General features: G+C 40.1%; 1 protein-coding gene across 3 annotated transcripts in view; it reads right to left on the bottom strand.

Annotated features, from left to right (window-relative positions):
* Positions 1-15,195, bottom strand: part of PIK3C2A (phosphatidylinositol-4-phosphate 3-kinase catalytic subunit type 2 alpha) — a 58,003-nt gene extending 42,808 nt beyond the window's left edge. For 2 of the 3 annotated variants that reach the window (XM_065682882.1, XM_065682884.1), the window contains exons 1-2: positions 15,102-15,195; positions 2,189-3,356 (exon numbers count right to left, since the gene is read on the bottom strand). In XM_065682882.1, coding sequence (XP_065538954.1) covers positions 2,189-3,292 — 1,104 coding nt within the window. In that variant the 5' untranslated portion in view covers positions 3,293-3,356; positions 15,102-15,195. Of the gene's footprint in view, positions 1-2,188; positions 3,357-3,589; positions 3,623-15,101 lie in introns of all 3 variants that reach the window. The other variant, XM_065682883.1, reaches the window with a different exon arrangement.
* Positions 15,196-19,591: the final 4,396 nt, after the last annotated feature.

The following is a 19,591-nucleotide window of genomic DNA, read 5'->3' as shown; positions in this document are numbered from 1 at the left end:
CCATTTAAGAGACTCTGCTTTAAATCTATTTATTATCTTCTTTAATAACTCAGCATGAACAGCAGAAACAACCTTGCTGATATCTTAGAGTCTTGTATTGTCAGCTAACTTTATAATACAGGTTAGAAGAGGAGGATTATGCCAAAGCTAGTTAACCACAGACCAAGGAACATAAGTGGAAACTAAGTCTTGAACGTTCAATTGGGCATTCACTGCAGGAATTTGCTATAAACTAAGAAATTGTTTGAAAAGATGATGGCTTAAGAAACTCAGATCTCTTAACTGACTACAGGATTGATATGTGCTGTTGGGATGCCATTGTGAATAAAGCAAATGCAATAAAGGTGTATCAAGCAGGATGCCCCTACCTGTAATGACCAAGTAACCAGCACTGGAAAACTGACAAACACATCACTACATTACACAACAAACTGAAGAAGCAAACTGCTGTAAAGCCCAAATTTACATGCCTTTCCAAATACTAGCAAATAACTTGAGTTCGTGTATCAGAGCTCAACAGCAAGTGGAAAAGAAATAAAATGAAGTTAGACTCAGGATCTTCACACATGTATGTTAAAAATGCAATCCCTTAGAAAGAGAGGCAAAGGTTTGCTTTTGGACCTTCTCCACTCTCCTTCTATTAAACTTTTGCCAGAATACTGTCATCTAGCCCAGAAAAAACAGGAAATCCTTCAAATCAGGGGCAAAAATTTCACTTCAGTGGAAATTTAGACAGCCCTTTAAGCCAAAGTCTAGTAAATATTCCTTTTTCTGAGAATAAAGGAAAAAAACCTCCCCCATTCTGGGAGGGTGCCGGGGGGGGAGAATTAAGTAGCAGTTTAGAAACTATCCTTGACTGATGCCATTTGAAAAACCCAACTGTTATGTTCTAAGTCTGTTAAAAACACCTAGGAAGACAACAGCTAAGATTCAAAATATATAGTCCAAAGTCTTAGAGGCAAACAAATCTTTTACTCACCCCTCCCCCCCACCAACCAATTTCTACAGAGTTTTTTCTGCTACTATCACCCTTGCCAGGATGGTGACTTTTCCACTGAAGATTTCTTCTTCAGTCTTGGTACTCTTTCTACCAAGAAATAAAATTACAAAAGTATTCACAATCACTTTCTAGTGAGGTGACTAATATTTTAAAAACATAATGTCTTCTTTTATGATGCAATTATCATAGAAAGAATTGAAAAACATAGGAAAAGTTAAATAATCTGCAGTCACTTATTAGACTGTAGGGTAGGAAGCACTTACGGAGACATAATTAGCCTGGTGAGATTGCTGTTGATCATCTGCTGTACAGTTTAGCCTTGATACAAACTGCATATACTCCATTTCCAAAAGATGAGTCTCATAACTAAAGCCTCTGTTGATATTTTTGTATTGAAAGTTTGATGGAAGTGATCCTGATCCCAGAGCCAAATATCACCCTTTTGTTCTGCCCCAAAGAAGGTACCCTTTTGCCTTTGTGCCCAACCACAAAGACAGTTTACCTTCTTCCGGAACAGAAGTACAGGGTTTCTGACCCAACAGGCATTCCACCTTCCAGCAGAGTATAACCAAAAGATTAGACTACAATCTCTCTACATTTCTACACAGAAGGAAAGTTTTCTACCTACAAAAGAGAATTATAGTGGTCCTGTGAAATACTGCAAATGATGCTGAGAGAGCAGAAAAGTTTTGACTATGCCACCTTTCTAACTGTTGGGGTTTTTTTTGTTGTTGTCTTAATAAAAGCTGACAGGCTCAAATGTAAGGCAAAAATTTTTTTTCCGAAATCTGAGATAAAGGCTGCTCAAGATAAAGCTTTCAGTGTCTAAACTGCCACCTATTTTGTAGTATCATGAGCTGCTCATTGCTTTAAATGTTTATTAATATTATTTAAATTCTTAATTGCTCTAAAGATTATTTCCCTTTCTTTTTGTGGAGTATTGAAAAACAGCAATTTCCTCAGCATCTGTGGAAAGATTACACAAGAGGTATTCCGAGATTTCATTCAGTACCAACATACAATTTTCTGAATATCACTACTACATGCATATGCCAGTAACGCCATGTTATTTGGACACTGCTCAAGACAAGTAATATTTAACAAACAAATCTAGACCTTGAAGTGTCTTTAAATACTATGATTATTCTTTACTACTACACTGGAATTTAAAAATGCTGATTTACATACCTGTGATGTTTGGCCCTGAAACTTCGCAAGCTGAGTTGTTCGCACATTTAAGGACTGGCTCCTTGTAACTGTTGCTCCAGAAGATTTACCATTAACTTTTCGCTCCAGATGACAAGTAACTAACAGCTTTTCTTCTAAGAGCACAGCATCCCATGGATCTTCAGCAGTCATACTTGAAGCCTTTTCTCCATCATTCTCTGCCTTATTCAAATTCTCCACACTATCCACTTTTGGTTTACTCAGGGGATCCAAATCTAACCAGTCAAATTTACTCACATCCCCACAGTTTTCTGAGGCTGGTAGGTTAGAAACTGCAGAATTTATAGCAGTCATTTCTAGGTCCGTGCCTGACTTGCCATTTTTCAAGAATTCTGAGGTGCTCGCAATTTTGTCAAATACTTGTGCCATTTCTGGTGTAAGTACTGGAGGATACATAGGTAGGCTTCCCTGTGGATGGAAAGGCGTAGTAGCTGCCAATGGGTATGAAATGTATTGCGACTGTCTTGGAAGACCAAGGTAAACAGGTTCTCTCGAGTGATAGGAGGACATACTTGGATGGAATCCATTATGAAATACACCAGTCTGCTTTGTGTAAGAAGCTGAGGGGTAAATAGGAGGTAAAGTGCATGTCACAGGTGCTGGTATCCCAGGCATCCACTGTCTTCTCTGACCTGTAGGCCCAAGATAAAATTGCGAAGACACAGATGGGCTCAAAATAGGACTTACTGGTAATGCAGGTACTTTACTAGATTCAAAGCTGTCATCCAGCAGCAGTTTCTCTAGTTCAGCATGAGTAAGTTTTTCTATGTCTATGGTACTTAGTTTATCTTCCATGCCCTTGGCATCAGACTCTGGAAACACCATGAGATCATGGTCCTGTTTGTTATGAGTCTGTGCTTTTTGTTTGGTGCTGCTTAAGGAATGAAAACTTTTACCAGTTACACCTCTTTCTTTCTGCATCTTAGCTAAAGCCTCAGCTTCCATCTGCAATGCCTCCTCTTTGTCCACATCTTTTGACCTTGAGGCTGCCAAAGGTGGTGATGAGCGCTGTTTAAATCCATTACTACTGGATATCTGGGCCATACTGCAAGAGCAGATGTCCATTTAAAGAAGAACACTTCCCTTGTACTGGTTGTCTACCCTTGGCTTCGGCATAGATTTAGCAGATCTGGAAAGGAAATGAAACATTAGGAATTCAAAAAAGTCAGATGTGGAAAACTGTAAGTCATACATCACCAACTGACAAGGTTGCACATGTCCTTCAGAAATTCAGGACAGAAAATTTTAGAGACCAACTGTTTTCCAGAGGGAGAGATAACGTGTCAAAAGGAGAAGCCATAAAATTAATTTCACAGTCTTTAAACTATGCAAGACCAATTTATTTTTCTTACTACTACTTACCAGTAGGTAAACACTCCGTTTCTTTTTGCACCACTAAACAGGAGACACAGAAAAGCTAGTCAGATACCTGTCTTCAAATTTGAGCAATTCTGCACACCTAGCCAGGTTCAATCTCAGAAGCAGAAATCTTTCTAAAGCATTGATAAAGCACCTTATTGAGAGGACTTCCAGTTTACTTTAATATATCACAAAGCCAGTAGACCTATCAAACTGCTGTACCATGATTATGATGGTCATAGTGATACTGCACAACCTCCCTTCCTTTTCAACACTTGACTGTACTTTACCCTCCTAAGAGAAATAATGCTTATGAAATTGTATTTCTTGGAGAAGCAAAATAAGCAGTTTAAGTACAGATGAGCATTAAGTAATCCCTTTTACAGCCCCTTAAAGGAAGTGTCATTCACTACTAGGTAAGGGAAGAAACTGACAGGTAACTTTTGCTAAAGGCCACCACCAAGAAACTGACATCTTGCATTCTCTAATTCCAGTCTTGTGTTCAGTATACTATTATACAACTCCCTATATTCACCACAGTATCTATGCGTTTTATTAAAATAATCTTACAAGAGATTTCCACAAGAGCTATGTTATTTTTCAGTATTATTTCTACTTTATTCTACAGTTTTCACACACAGTCAGGTTATAGCTGAGTTCAGGAGATAAGATGTCTTCCAGCAACAGCTAGTATGCATACCAAGTAGCAAGATAAAGATCATGAATAATGAGTTTCTGCTAGGAGGGTTACATAAACAGCAATCCTCATTAAAACACAGTTTCACTGAACTACATGAGCCCTTTAGATGTAAATCATCATAGTTTTAAGTAATGCAGCAATCTACAAGAGTTCTCTGCAGCAAATAATGTAGATAACTCAAAAGTCTGTCTTTATTACTATTCACTCCCATTTACATGGGTTTATTTTCTGGTTCCATTCCCCATCCACCCACTTGAATCAGACCAGAGATACATGCTTTAAATGAACCAACTGTACTTCTGTGGACTCATCACAGACAGCAAGATTTCTAACAGATTTCTAACACATTCTTTAAATTCCTTAAGACTCTGGCCAAGCTTTTGTTTTATCTACTTCACTTCAGTGGCTTATATTGTGAAGGACAGACTATAAAAGTTTCTACATATTTCAGCTAAGTCTGAAAATATAAATTCAGGTGAAACCCTTCATAAAGCAAGATTAAACCAGAACTGATGTTACAGGTACCTGATAAAATTTAAATGAAAGAGGGTGTCTTCAGAAAGACTGAAAGAGTGACAGACTAACCAAGTTATAAAACCCTGAAAACCATTCAACTAAAGTCCTGGGGAATAAAACCTTAAGGAGGAGCTTAAGAATCCATTACTAGTATGTATCCATTCTGTGAGATAATCATATTCAACATGGATGAAGCCTACAGAAAAGAGGAGACACCAGACCCTTTTCCCTAGAACATATTAAGCTGCAGAGTTTTACATTCACTAAAGCTGCAACTATTGCCATTAGGAAGAAATCCTGTCCTACCTACCGCTTACTTGCACAGCTGAGTGTTGAACCTGATCAGAGAATTGATTTAAAAAACAAAAACAAACCAGAAAAAAACCCCACTAAAACCCAAACCCAAAACTTTTTTGCTGAGTACTTTTATAGACAGTGCATTATCCTCATGCCATTTACAGCACAGCTGTAACCTTTAGTGGCATTCAGTTACTTGCCATCCTCCTGTTAGCAGGACAGTCATTCTCAATCTTCTCCTAAAGATGTACTAAGGATTTTGTAGATGATCTAAGCTTACCAGCCACAGATAACATCCTAATGAGAAGCCTCATATACTTTGCACCAACTGCTCAGACTGCCTAGATATCCAAGAAGGCTTTAATCTCCTTATTTACTTACAGCTGGTTAAAATTACTATGTCAAATTTTCAGATGCAAGAACACCCTGACTTAGGAAGTCCTCTCAATAATTGCTACTTGGATTTTCCAAGCAGCAGCAGAAGCATAGAGTAAGTGCAGTTTTCACAGTCCTGCTGTTGCCTAACAATTCTAAATAGCAGGATTTTTTCCTGCATTTTATTAAAAAAAATTTAAATAGGATCATATTTTCTGAGACTATTTTCTGTTTGGGCTACAACTCAGGAGATTATCAATGCATTCTGGTACTGCTTGATAATTACAGCAGCAAGTGATTCTTTTTGAAGAAAATATTTCAAGATTACATGGCCTTCACAGTAACCATATATAACAGCAGCTCTGGCTTCTTAAAAAAGCAGGAAGCCTTATTTTTCTGCTGAAATTGACAGCTTTGATCTCCATACTCGCCAAGCAGTCTCCTACTCACAATAAGTCACTGTTTCACAGTCACAACTGCAGATAAGTGTACATTCCTTAACACTCAAACATGGTGCACAGCTACTTCAGCACTTCTATTTGTAACATACAGACAATCCCAATCACTCAACAATTGCTTATTTTACAGTTCCACATTAGTGTGCTTTTTTGTCAGTGTCTGACTGCAAACTTGCACACTTGCACTTAGAAATCCAGTGACTTCTAGTATTCAAGACAGCAGAGTATTATCAGCAGTTATCTGACAGGTTGAATTTTATTTTTATTTTTGCAAGACAGTCTCACACACTCAATTTGATCACTGTATTTAAGTCCTGTCCTTGGGAAACTTCTAAAACCAAACCAGTGTATAAATTTCTTCAATTTGATAAGCAGTCTGCAGTTTTCAAACAGTCTGAAGTTAAAAACTAATAAAAAAATTCTGAAAAAAATTGCCATCGTTTTAGCAAAACTTTATCCTGCACACCAGTTTTAAGCAGTAAATTCATGTGATAAAACATAAGAAAAGCTCCCCCTAAGCATAATCATGACTAAAACAAAGACAGATCTTCTTTTAAATGCTAACTACACTGCCTCACAGTTAACATTTTCACACAAGTTTAGCTTCACTTTGAACTTCTGACTTTGTAGCCATCTAAGTTCAAAGGCTGAGCAGAATTTAAACTTCTCCAACATTTACAAAGAGAAAGGCAAACTCCATTTGAACCATCTATCAGCAGGAAACTCCTCTCCAACACTTGTAAGAAAATGTTTCAATGCAAATCCCAGAAACAAGAAAACCAGATATGTGAACCATTTCTGACTATACCTTAGGAATTCATCAGAAGTTTCTCACAACTGGAGTTCATCAGAAGACCTAGAAACAATCCTCAGAGAGTCAGGATTGCTCTTATCTCAACTGCTGCATACTATTTTAAGTAACAGTAATAATCAGTTTTCAGCTGTCAATCTGTTCACCTTCAAGAGCACAACTCAGAACTCTCCAAACACGTAAAGAATGCATTAAACACACTTCTTCCCTAAATTTGAAATTAAATTGACACATTCATACTTTGTATAAATCCAGTATATTTACGCTTCCCTAGCAGTAACTCACCAACACTGCCCGCTTCATTTAAAAACAGGTCTAAAAATATCAACCACCTGATTTATCTACTGCCTTGACAAAAAAATAATCTGTCCCTTGCTGTGAGACTTAGTTGCCTGTAAGCACTATTTTCTTTAAGTATTTGACCAGATGCGATCAGACATCAGCCTGCAGACCTTCTCCGGCTCCAGTCAAGCAGTTTCCCTAAAAGCAACACTTCCTTGGTGGCAATTTTGAATAAATGTGATTAGAGTCTAAAGTCAATTTGCTCAGTCAAGTACCTGTGTATTGTCAAGTAATTTTATTTCAGCATTACTCATTATTTCAAAAGAATAAAATGTTCCTTAAAAATGCAGCAACAAAACTTTATTAATATCAAGAACAAAGAAACAGAATAGATGCCTGACCATTTCCTTCAGATCAAACCCTTTATATGGAATGGCAATTAATTTCAAACCAGATTTTCACTTGCAGAGGCTTACATAAAAAATAAGTATATTTACATATGTGGTAATTTAGCAAATTGAGCCATGAAGAAATTTATTTCTAACGAGAAATTTTTAGGGTTTTGGTAAAAAACTTCAGGAGAATCACTACAGGATATTACATCTCCACCAGGACAATGACTCCCAAAATCTAAATAAGTTTTCTATCTTAATGAATAAGGATGACTTCATTAGAGATAAACCCCATTACCTTAAGCAGAAGTAATCTCACCATCTGCTCACATACACTTTAACATTCTTCCCTACGTAAGAGGAGTTGCACAATAATCTTCTACTAAAAAAAAAAAACCCCAAAAAAACCCACAAAAAGCAAACCCAAGACTTTCAACATTCTATTTATAATTTGTTCTAGAGCTAAACAAGCACAGAACATTATTTGGTAATTCATTCTTAAGAAATACTCTCTAGTTATGACAGATCAACGTACATAAATTCCCTAGAGCCCAAGCACTAAATACAGAAGCAATGATAACAAGTCAGACCATTTCCTGCATTCGTTACAAAGTAAAGCCCTGACATACAGTAGCCAGAACTGCCTCAAAGTAAGTGTAATTTTCACAATAACTTCGTGGTTATTTTGCCATTAATAAATAAATAAATAAATAAATATTTGAGGATATTTGAGACTTTGCATAACGCTGAATGATAGTAACATGATAATTAAAAAATCCTGCCGGCATACCAAAGACAGTAGCAGTTTTGTAGGATACCAGGGAAAACTTGGCAAAATAAAACAGTAATATACCACAGAAAGTACTAAACATCTGGAAAGGAATTCATAGCAAGACATTTGCTACAGCAGGAAAATTCCTTAGCAAGAAAAAACACAAAAACTTTGATGTTCAAAAACCCTCTCTGCCAGCTGCATTCAGATTGTAGCAATCTGAGAAACAACTGAACAGATACTTCAAGAAGTCGTGTAATGAGTAAGTCCATTATTTTTTAAGACACTATTAGGTTTAAATCGGAAGTTTTTCAAAAACATGTACGTAAATAGTCCTGAAAGACTAGTGTTTTAGGTATATAGCTCTATTATACTACCTTTCCACTAAAAAACTCAGTAGGTTCTCTATTCCAGTCACTTCACCAAAATTAGAAAGTGCCCACTTTTAGGTGAGATTAACAAAGTTAACCCACAGATCAAATTATTTCATTTTGCATCATATCTACAGAATCTTCAAAGCCAATTTCATTAGCTTAAGTACAGGTGCAATTCTTAATTGGGCACAATTAAGAACCAGCACTCATTTCTGTTTTGCTCAAATCATTCACCTAGTAAATACTTAAGCAGCTGTATCAAGAGTAGGAACTGCATCTCAACTTTGATTTTGAAATCTCATTTACATCTAAAACATACATTTTGATCACAAAACCTCTGAACTTGACAGCTAGGTAAGAACAGGGTGCTCCCAGTACTACAACAGGAAGCATTCAGGAATGCTTCAAGGTCTTTCAATATAGGCAACAAATCCCTTGAAAAATCCAGTCTCAGCTGTTTCAGTGCTTCTGGAACCATTTATCAACTCTTTTACTTAACTATTTTTTCATCCAGAACAGCGTGCAGAAGACTGTTATTAGATATGGCATACCTTGTAAGTGTAGAATCTTAATCTTTTTGCTCAGCATGCCCAGAGAGACAAAGGGTGGAAGCATCTGTCATGATGTTCCAAATCTTTGTGTAGGCAGCTACAGCTACCTACAGATCATATGTTTTCCATTGCCATCAAGTACTCTTCCCCTCCTTGAATCAGCAGCTTGCACCATTAGCCTCTGCAAGCCACTCCACCAGTAGTTGTGGATACAAAGCTATTTGGTACAGTATGTTTGCAAGCTTCTTCAGCATATTTGTGCTCCCGTGCTCCTCCCTCCTAAATTTTGCATCCAATCATGATTTAAGTTTGCTGAAGAGACAGAAGTCTTAAAGATAACCAAATTCTGTAAGTTTCATAAAAACAAGTGACCCAACGTTGCCAAGAACCCACAAGAAAGCAGTAGAATGAGTTTATGTTACCGGACAACATGGATTTATTATCAGGATTATTTATTATTTATAAGTGCTTGAATCATGACAAGAAGTCCTTAAAGCCAATCAGCTGAAGACACAAATCAACAGGAAACTTGACAGCAGTTTCATCAGATGTAAAACTACTCACCAAGTTTTGCATCTCTGTTTTTCCCCATTTTGTTCTCAGCTCTCTAACAGCATATCCGCAATTCTGTTCCTGCCCAGTATTTTCTGGATGAAGATACTAGAAAAAGCAATAATGAAACTGATGGCATCCCAGGCTGTTTCACTCTGATGCACTTGGCCAAGATAGTTTTCTTTTCCATGCCTTACAGCCAAACCTATTTCCAGCATTGTTTGACAAAGGCTAAGAATTTTAGTTCTGTTGCAATGTTTCTACTTACAGGATAATGCTTTCATATCCTAGAACCATAGAATCAACTGGCCTGGAAAAGACTTTTACCGCTTCTTCTGTTGCAGAAGTTTGCTTTTAAAAACCTTTACTAGTTCTCTTGCTTTTGAGCCATATCTAAAGTTGTGCTTTTCTCCAGAATTCACACTTTTTGCCCCCAATCCTCTTTTCAAAGGGTACTTCAAAACACTCATGCAATACAAAATATTCCACACACAATCAACATTAGGTACTGGTTTAGGGTTTGAGTTTGGCTGGGGCTTTTTAATGGTGGTGGTTTTTTTTTTCTTTTAAGTAATGCCATTGCCCCAAATATTTTGATTCCCCAGCTGAGTAATTTGCATAGTAATCCATGACTTGCAAAATAATTTTACTCTAGAATATCACTTTCATGGAACAAGTAAGACTGGAAGGGACCTCAGGGGGGGATCTAGTTCCACTACCTGCTCAAAGCAATGTCAGCTATGAGAAGGTGACATGGGTGCTTAGGGCTTTAAACAGATAGCACCACTGCAGATGTTTCAGTCATTCACATAGCACAGGCCTGATCACAGCAGAGCATGACAGACTACCTGGAGCATCTATCTATACTACTACTTCCACTAATCCAAATACTAGTAGTACTAAGCAGAAGGTAGACAACATTTTAAACTACATATACAGTTCAATTAAAATAAAAATAAAATATAGATAGCATCTAAAGTGTGGAGAGAACAGGGAAAAGAGCAAAGTAACATTTGTGCTATCTGCTTTAATTACCCAAATAGAGATGCCCAAGCACCTTTCACATAGTTTTATAACATTCTACAACATAAACAGAAGACCATGGTAAACCCCCAAATCTTCTCAAGTTCTATGCCTGAAATAAGCCCTGCAAATATCCTTCTAACATCACAAAGCATTCAAAATGCAACAGAATGCAGAAGTTCATGATGCAATGTACAGTGCTATTAACACAGGGAGATGAAAACAACCCTCCCCCACAAAGATCCTACTCTACTCCCTGTGCAGCAATGCACAGTATATACCTTCAACAAAACATAGATCAAAACCACTAGAAGCAAAGGGAGCGAAAACCATGTCACCACAGCTCTATCCTAGATTTAACTCTATCACTGTATTAGTATCAACCTACCAGTCTAACTAAATGCAATTCTGCTGCAGTAGCCAAATTATTTCTACCACCTGCTTCAGCATGAGTTTCCCCTCAGACAGGAAACTTGAACGTTTCAGTTATAATCAGCAGATGCTTATTCACAAACCTAGTTATTTATTAAAGTATTATGCAGAATTGTTGACTGACAGGACAACTTACTACTTACATGTACCTTCTTCCTTTATACATCAGAAAATACTAAATGTTCATTGGACATCTTGAATCAATGACTACTTTGTTGTTTTGGGTTTTTTTTTTTAAACACTGCATTGGTAGAGAACTGAACAGGATGGCTGACTCAGTCAGACCAAAGGTTCCATCACATTCTTAACTTGCCTCTGAGGGTGGCTTCAGAAAGGCAGATGGAAAAAAGCTAAACCAAGGCAAGCATTTAATGGCACTTCCTCTAAATACTCTTCTAGTCTCCACTAATTTGCCACTCAAGTACTTCCTGAATCCTGAGGTAACTTCTCTAATGTTAAAGACACATGATGGATTTTTTTCCCTCCAGGAATTTGTCCAGCGGCATGCTGAACTCATGTAAACCTTGTAACCCACCACCCTCTGCTTTTTTGCTGTGACTACAATCTAAATAGACCACCTTATCAGCTATCAATGACCCATTCTCCATGTGTTCTCCTGTAACTACTAACATTAACTATAATATTGAAACCTGCATGCCACAAAATCTATATGGACCAAATTGTTTCTCCTAGGTCAGCACGCAGTAACCAGCCTCTGAAGAGAAAGATCTGAACTAGGCGCATACTCTTAACACAAATACCATGAGGTCCTCGTACACTACATGCTGAAAGCTTCCAGTTATGGTTGGTTTTTTGTAAGTGATGTTTTGTTTATAACTGTAATGCCACACACCTGAAAACTACAAGTTACATGAAATACACCAATACACCTTTCTCTACTTCAGTTTCTTCAATGAAAGTACTCTGAAGTGACCACCATTTGGAACAAACAACACTTACTCTAAGTAAATAACTTATGTGCTTCTTCTAAGGTACAGATCACAGTAACATTTCTCATAACTTTTTTTAATGTGAGCTTTGAGGAAAAATATTCTAAATCTTATCTAGATGAAGAGAAGTTTATCATTACTGGCATACTTTGAAACATTTCCTCCTTTGCTTACTTGTCCAGCCTGGAAACAACAACTGCATTCTTCCGCAAGAACTGACATCACAGCAATCTTCTCATGTACAAAGGGGCTGGATGAATGCTGTATTAGATGACGGATGTTACTGACCACTGCTGATAAAAACTGAACTCTGGTTCTGTTAAGTAATTACACATCCACATCTTCTACTTAAAATAGAAGAATATGTTTACAGTTACACTTCCACAAAGCAAACAAGTTACATTGTGCATTACTCCCTCATTTTTAAGTTTGTTGTACTATTCAAAAAATAAGTAAGTAAACACCACAGTAATTTCTGCACCAGCTGCAGACACCAGAAGGCAGTACTTCAAAAATAAAAAAAAAATGGAAGATCATTATTTGAACATCATTAAGGCTGACCTTAAAACACATACTATATTTTATGAATTATAGTTGTTACACTTATGCTAATAGTGTCCTACTTATCAATGTTTACTGCAATTTCTAAAGCTTCCATAAGATTGCCTTAAGATTGTTCATGAGTTTACATATAAACAATGCACATCCTGTTCTAATAAAACTCAGTCCTAGCATTCATTTCTCTGGAAAACCCCATACTGGTCTGGTTTTGGCCCCACATGAAAGCCTGAAACAACAACAAAACAAAACCCAGAACATCACCTCAGCATTTTTATTTTGTAAGCAATGTTTGAATTCAAGTTTCTTCACCTAGATCACAGATATAATAGCAGCACTGGATAAGAAACATCAGCAGTTTCAAGTTAACTGAGTTTGAGAAGAAGCAAACAGAGGAACACAAATTCAGAAAAGATTTTTTTTTACTTGACATTTTGAGATGAATCATTTTCTACTTAAGGCATTCAATTTCCTTTGTTGCTATGTAGAGAATTACTCAAAACCGATAAAAATAACTAAGTCATCAATTCATATGCACCGATAATCTGTACCGATGAACCTTTGAGTTCTTAATGACAATAATACTCCCGAACGAAAGAGGAACCTCAAATATGTAAATCAGGATTACTACTGTACTGTAATTAAACAGGACAAATCTGTTTTATTAAATCAATGAAAATTTTAAGTCTTTCTTGACACCTATGTCTTTTTTTTACCAACAAGCATCTTTATGTAAAAATTTGTTCAAATACAACACAACATTTAAGAAGGTGGGCCTAAATAATTTATTACTTGTTTGGTTTGTAGCTCTCCCCCCTCAACAAAAGGCCATTTAACTTCAGGTATTTGTTATTTCTCCCTGTCCTTTCTCCCACTGCTGTTATCTTTTATGGAACTTCCTTTCACTGTCCATTTATTATTACTAATTTTGCTTCAACTTTTTGTTTCTGGTTGGGCTTTTTTTGTGTGGGTTTTTTTTTTGTTTGGTTTTTGGTGTTGGTTTTTCTGGTGTGTGTGTGTTGGTTTTTATTTTTTTTCCAACTGAACGCTAGTGGGCATTATAGTCACTCCTCCCCTCATCCCCCCAATGTGGTGAGCCAAGTTTAAACAACTTCTCTTCCTCACAGATGCATAAGAGCTTTTCCCAGGCCTGCTCTCAGTCTTGGGGGAACGAGGGACACAACTGCTTTGAAAGCTAACAAAACCAACTAACAAAATACTTTTGCCTGCCAGATTTCATTACCCCTGCCTTACTTCTGCTTCCCCTTTGATTCTTCATAAATCATCCATCATCACCACTCTTGTACACAGTTTATATTCTAAGTAGGCATTGCACAACATGTTTTACAACCATCACACGTCTTCTTGAGCTTTCAGTTCCCTTCTCAGATTTGCATTAAATAGGCAAAGCTGTAATTTTAAACCTCTGTATCTCTCCCCTATCCCAAATCAGTTTAACTGTCTATGCTCTAGGACCACATTTGTAATAACACAATGACAAGGAAGAGCATCAGTCTTCCTGTTCTTTGAGTGCATCTTACCACCATACTCTCTTTCCCCAAGAACATTATAGTTGTTAGTGGGAGGTTACTGGTGCTAACAAAGATGCAGGTGTATCTTTATGTTACTGCACAGACGCAGAATAGTAAACTCGATCACGTTACAAACAGTAAGTCAGCTTCCTTGTACTACTAAAATCTGAAAAGCTCCAAGAGGAAGCTGCAGAGCTGTTGAAGGATCAGCTTTGTCAACAGCCAGCTTCTCTGGAACCACTATAACGCACCGACCCATAGTTAGCTAAACCACTCAAAAAGCCAGCAAAAAAAGGAACAAAAAGGAAATGTAAACCTGGTGGGTCACTGCAACGACAGCCAAGGTCCCCCTGCCGCAAGGCGAGCACTCAGGCTTCCGAAAACCTTCCCAAAGCGCCTCCTGCTCAGCACCAGGTAACAAGTACTGGCCAAGCTCGGAGACTTCACCCTCGGGTACACAAAGCATGTCTGATACCCGGAGCGCTACGAAGCCGAGGAGCTCCCCAGGACATCCCGGAGTCACCGCTCTCAATAAAAGCGTGCAGCCGAGGAACTGCCAGAAGCGGGCAGCGCCGCCGCCGCCTCACCGGAGCCCGCACAGGGGCGAAGCGGCGGGGATAGGCTGTGCGGGCAGCGCTGACCCCGGACCCTGCCCAGCCGCCACCAAACGAGCCCCAGACCCCGCCGCTCGCAGGTGCCGGCCCGGCAGCGCGGCGGACGCCGGCTGGGCCCAGAGCCGCGCCGAGGCCGGGCCAGCAGCGGGCAGCACCCGGAGGCAGAGGGTCGCGTTGCGGCGAACCCTAAGGGAGAAGAGAGAACCGGGGCAGGGTTGGGGGGGGTGGGGTGGGGAGCAAGCGGGCACCGGCAGAGAAGGACAGGACCGGGGGACGGGAGCAGAGCCCCGTCCCGGCGACCAGCGGCGGAGCCTCCCCGCGCCTACCTCGCAGCGCCGCCGCCCCGCGGGAACGGCCATTTCCCTTCGTGCCTCCTGCCTGCCTCCCGCCGCCGACAGCGCGCCCGCCTGCAGACAGCCCCCTCCCGCCCTCAGCCACCTCCGCCGCCGTGCGCTCACTTCCGGCCCGTAGCGCGGCCGCGGGGCGGGACGCAGCCCCGAGGAGAGGGGCGGGGCGCGGCGCCGGACCTTGCCCCGGGCGTCTGGCGGCGGCCGCTCCACCTGTACCCGCCGCCGCTCTTCTAGGGCCAGTGGAGGATGTTGCAGAGCTTGGCCGGCAACCACGGCACCCGTCCGTCCGTCCGTCCGAGGAAGCGGGCCAGGAACGGCCGCGCAGCCCGGCTGTGTCGGCCGGGCCCCTTTGGCCACGACAGCGCGGCCCGGGTGGCCCTGAGGTGACTCTCCGTCATTTCCTCCCCTTATCGCCCCATCTCTGTAAGAATGCTCGGCATGAGTGGAAACTTGCACAACGCACCGACAATGTCCGTCTGGGAGGCTGGGGCCGAGCTGCGGACACAGTGAACTTCCCCGCCAGCGCCGGCCGCGGAGGGAGGGGGCTGCCCCTGCCTGCCGGAGCGGAAAGGCATCGGGGAAGAGGCCGAGAAGCGACGCCTGGGAAACGGGGGCGTCCCGGAGAACATGGGGTTCGGTTCCAGAAGGAAGTACTTCAGGCACTTGCCAGCTGACGACTCCAGTGGTTTGGAACAACGTGTTCCCCTGAACAGAGTTTTGCTTAATTTAACTTCAAAAACGACTTCACCAGCCCCAGCAGATTCCTGTTGTCAACTCCTGACATACCATCGCGTTTCAAAAAGACAATATTTTGGTTTGACCTTCACAATAGCTTCAAAAGAGCATAATGCTTTGAGTATGCTCAACAGTATTGCTTGTGGAATTTTATACAAAGTGTAGACAATAGGCCCTTCATAAGATCAAATTAAAAGTTGTAATGGGCATTTAAAAGTAACAATACCATCTTGAATGTACATGCAAAGGAGTTCCAGAGAGAATAAGTTAATATTCCATCCATTCAGGGGATACTACTTAAAATAATCAAAGAATTCAGTTTATGTCTATTGGTGTTTTACTCAGCACTTGTAGCACGTCAAAGTTCACAGAATACAAAACGCTTAATGAAGCATAGAAAACACATGAAAAAGTGCCAGTTTAGCAGCAATATAAATGAAATAATAAAACCAACTCATGAATACATTGCTGGCAGTGACATTTTCTGTGTGATTGTGTAGAACCCCCATCATTTTAGCATCTAAGAATTTTCTGTTGGACAAATCTTGACCTAGCACAATTCAGGTCAATGAAAGCCCTTGCAGGTGACTTCAGGGAGAGGGAAATGGAGACAGGAGGCTGACACAAAACCTGTTCCTGTGGAACTATCACAGGTGTGATTCTTTAACTACACAGATTTAAGAAGTTACCAGAGTTCTTACTACCCTTGTAATCTAAGACATTAAAACTTTTTTCAGACTGTCAGTTTTTAAGAGGAGAAATCAATCCTTTCTAACGCCACTGCACTATTGACAATAAGTCAATTCTGCTTCAGTTTTGAACACAGGATAGTGCATCAGTAGAAGCCGTATACTTTGCTCTCAAGGTCCACATTTCTTTCCAGACTGTCCAAATGCACCTTCTTTTTGGACTGCCCTTCAGATTTTTTGTCCTGGCAGCCACATCTGCTGGCTACCCCTTCTGTTGGGGTGCTGCAGTGATCCTGGCCAGGACAACACTGTGTGTGGAGGAGTTAGTGACCCACATAACAACTACATGTAGGCCTGTCCTGTGCTGCGCTGTCCACACAGGCTTCCCATGGCCTTCAGACTCTTCTTGTGCCCTGCATATCTCTTGGCAGAAGGATAAACATTGCATGTCATTGTAACAGGAGCGTGCAGGCTGCTCCTATCTGGTTCCACTGATTACACCACCTTCACATCCTGGCCTTCATCTAGAAGTGTAGCAAGAGCACTTTTTCTGTTTGGCAGTAGAAATGATGGATAGAATTGTCTTCTTGTAAGAAAATCCTATAATGACTGACAAAGGAAACCCTGTTATACAGATGGGGTCTCCAGCGTGTGCTGTGTCTGCTCAGTGACATACAACTGAGGTTTCCTAGCATGCACAGGGAGAGTTTATCTATGCTATCCTCTCATATCTTCATAGTGCTAGCAGTTTAAATGATACCTTGCAGAGGTGGAGTGCCTTTCTTACTGGGTTCCTAATGGACCAGCACCTCCTGGTGCAAAATAATTCCTAGGTGTTTGTGCCACTTCCCCTCTTGTACACAATTCACATTAAAGTGCTCTGGATATGCCTCTAACTCCCTGGCCACAGGGTTTAGTCCTGGGACAACCATTTGTCTATGTTTCATCCATCACTAACCAAAGGAGCATTAATCTGCTTAGCCTAAATAAAAGGCAGCTACAACAGCCAACAATTACAACAAGATCATGACTCTCTGACTCTGACTGATCAACCTCCATCATGATACGTAATATATGACAGCATGACCAGGTCAAATATGAATCATAAAAGTTGAGATAGGAAAGATGATTTGGTTCATTCAATGTACTGCTGCAGAACTTTAGACTATTTTCAAGCCTGCCTACCAGTACCACGTTAATGGTAAGAACCTTCTGTGCCTTCCCTTAAGAATTATTTCCTTATTGTCAGAAAATATTCCTGCTATTCTGCATTCATTTTAATAATTTAAGCCTATCTTTTTAAGCAGTATGTCAGTTTTGCAAAATATTTTAAAGGTACTTTATGTTACACAGCTACCTACCACTTTGCTTTTATCACACTGAATATCATATTCCTTCCTTTGCTTTCACCCCTGGGGCTGAAAAGCAGCTCCAACATCAGTGCTTTTACCTCTGCTTTCATTGTTTTTCAGCTACATTCACATGACATGTATACCAATTATCACACTCCAGAAGCAGTACCAGCCAGTTTTAGAAACAGCACTTATAGATCAGATGCCATGTAGCATTCTCCATAGCTGGGCAGGCCTAATATTTCTGCTTCCAGAGAACTGCTTGACATCAGAAGTCCAGCTTCTAGGTAAAATGAAACTATCCCCTGGATAGCTGACTCAATGAAGGGAACAATGATATAGCCTGCAGACTTGCTTGTGAATGGATAATTATGAGTTACACATTCCCACATGAAAACATGACATCAGTTTTAAAGTATTTCTTACACAGGAAGTTACTAATATGCCCATGTAAATACAAAGCACAGGGTGTGTGTCTCAGCAGTCTCGCTGCCTTGCTACTACATAGGTTGTCTGTGATACATTAACCAAATGCTTTCAGGAGACACTTGGTAAAGTGTAAACTTGTGTAAACTGTATCTTGTTAAAAAAAAAATAAATGTGTGTTGCAGATAGACAAGCAGTAAAAATCCATGCAATCTTATTAAGGAACATTTTTGTTAAAATTCAAATAGCATACTACAGGCAAAATAAACATGAGAGAACCTGGTCAAATATTTGAAGAAATCAAGTGCTGTGCTCCCTATCCCGATACTCAAACTTCACAAAAGACTTCCCACACAACATGTGCAAAAATCAAATCAACTCGTGTAACTAGCTACACTAACACTGGTATTAACTGGGAATATGACAAACTGCAGCTGGCAGATGCCTTTTAAAACAATACTTAGGATACAAGGAAGCATGGCTACATGTAACAAAGCATAACAAATGTGTTTTGGTGAAGATAATGTGGGAAGTAAAACAACCCAAACAAGCCTACAAAAAAAAAAAAAAAAGGATCACTTTAAACCCAAAATTACCTCATTTTCTTCTCAGCCTAAAATACATTATGTAAGCCATCCAAATTTAACAGATGCATGCCTTAATTTAATTTAACTACTGGAATTGCTATTTGCCTTTAACTAATTGGAAGGAATAAACTTGATGCCTATTGTTAGAGTATCCTTTTTGTGAATGGGAAATTGTTAGTAGAAGCACAGAGATTATTAAATGACAACTGTTTCTTCTGACAATAGGAAGATGGAGCACATCGTACCAAGGACAAAACCCTCTTTGCAGCTACCATGACGTGTACCAGAACATGGTACTTACTCTGCAGCACATCTGTTGCATGGAAATTCCCGAACATTTGTTCATCAGGGTGGGGATCACAACACAAGGTTCACCCCCATCCTGCTGATACGCTGTCCCTGGCACAGACCACATGCGGGTGCCTGGCTGCCTTGTGGCGTTGTCTGGGGGAACAGCATGGTAGGGACTCACAGCTCGGCGGAGTGGGCAATGCTGCATTTTGGCCAGGTGTGAACATTTCGGAGCAGCCCACCTCAGCACCACAGCCCCAGCGCAATCCAAAGAAACCCCACGCGGTTGTAACCACTGTAGCTATTCTTGTGTGTGTGGTCTTCAAAAGCCTTATGGCATGTGACTTACATTTATGGAGCAGCTTAGAAACTCATATTTGAAAGAA

The sequence above is a fragment of the Lathamus discolor genome, chromosome 6 (assembly GCF_037157495.1).
Source record: "Lathamus discolor isolate bLatDis1 chromosome 6, bLatDis1.hap1, whole genome shotgun sequence".
Taxonomy (NCBI): domain Eukaryota; kingdom Metazoa; phylum Chordata; class Aves; order Psittaciformes; family Psittacidae; genus Lathamus; species Lathamus discolor.
Note: the sequence above shows the minus strand (reverse complement) of the source record. Positions and strands in the feature narration are given on the sequence as shown.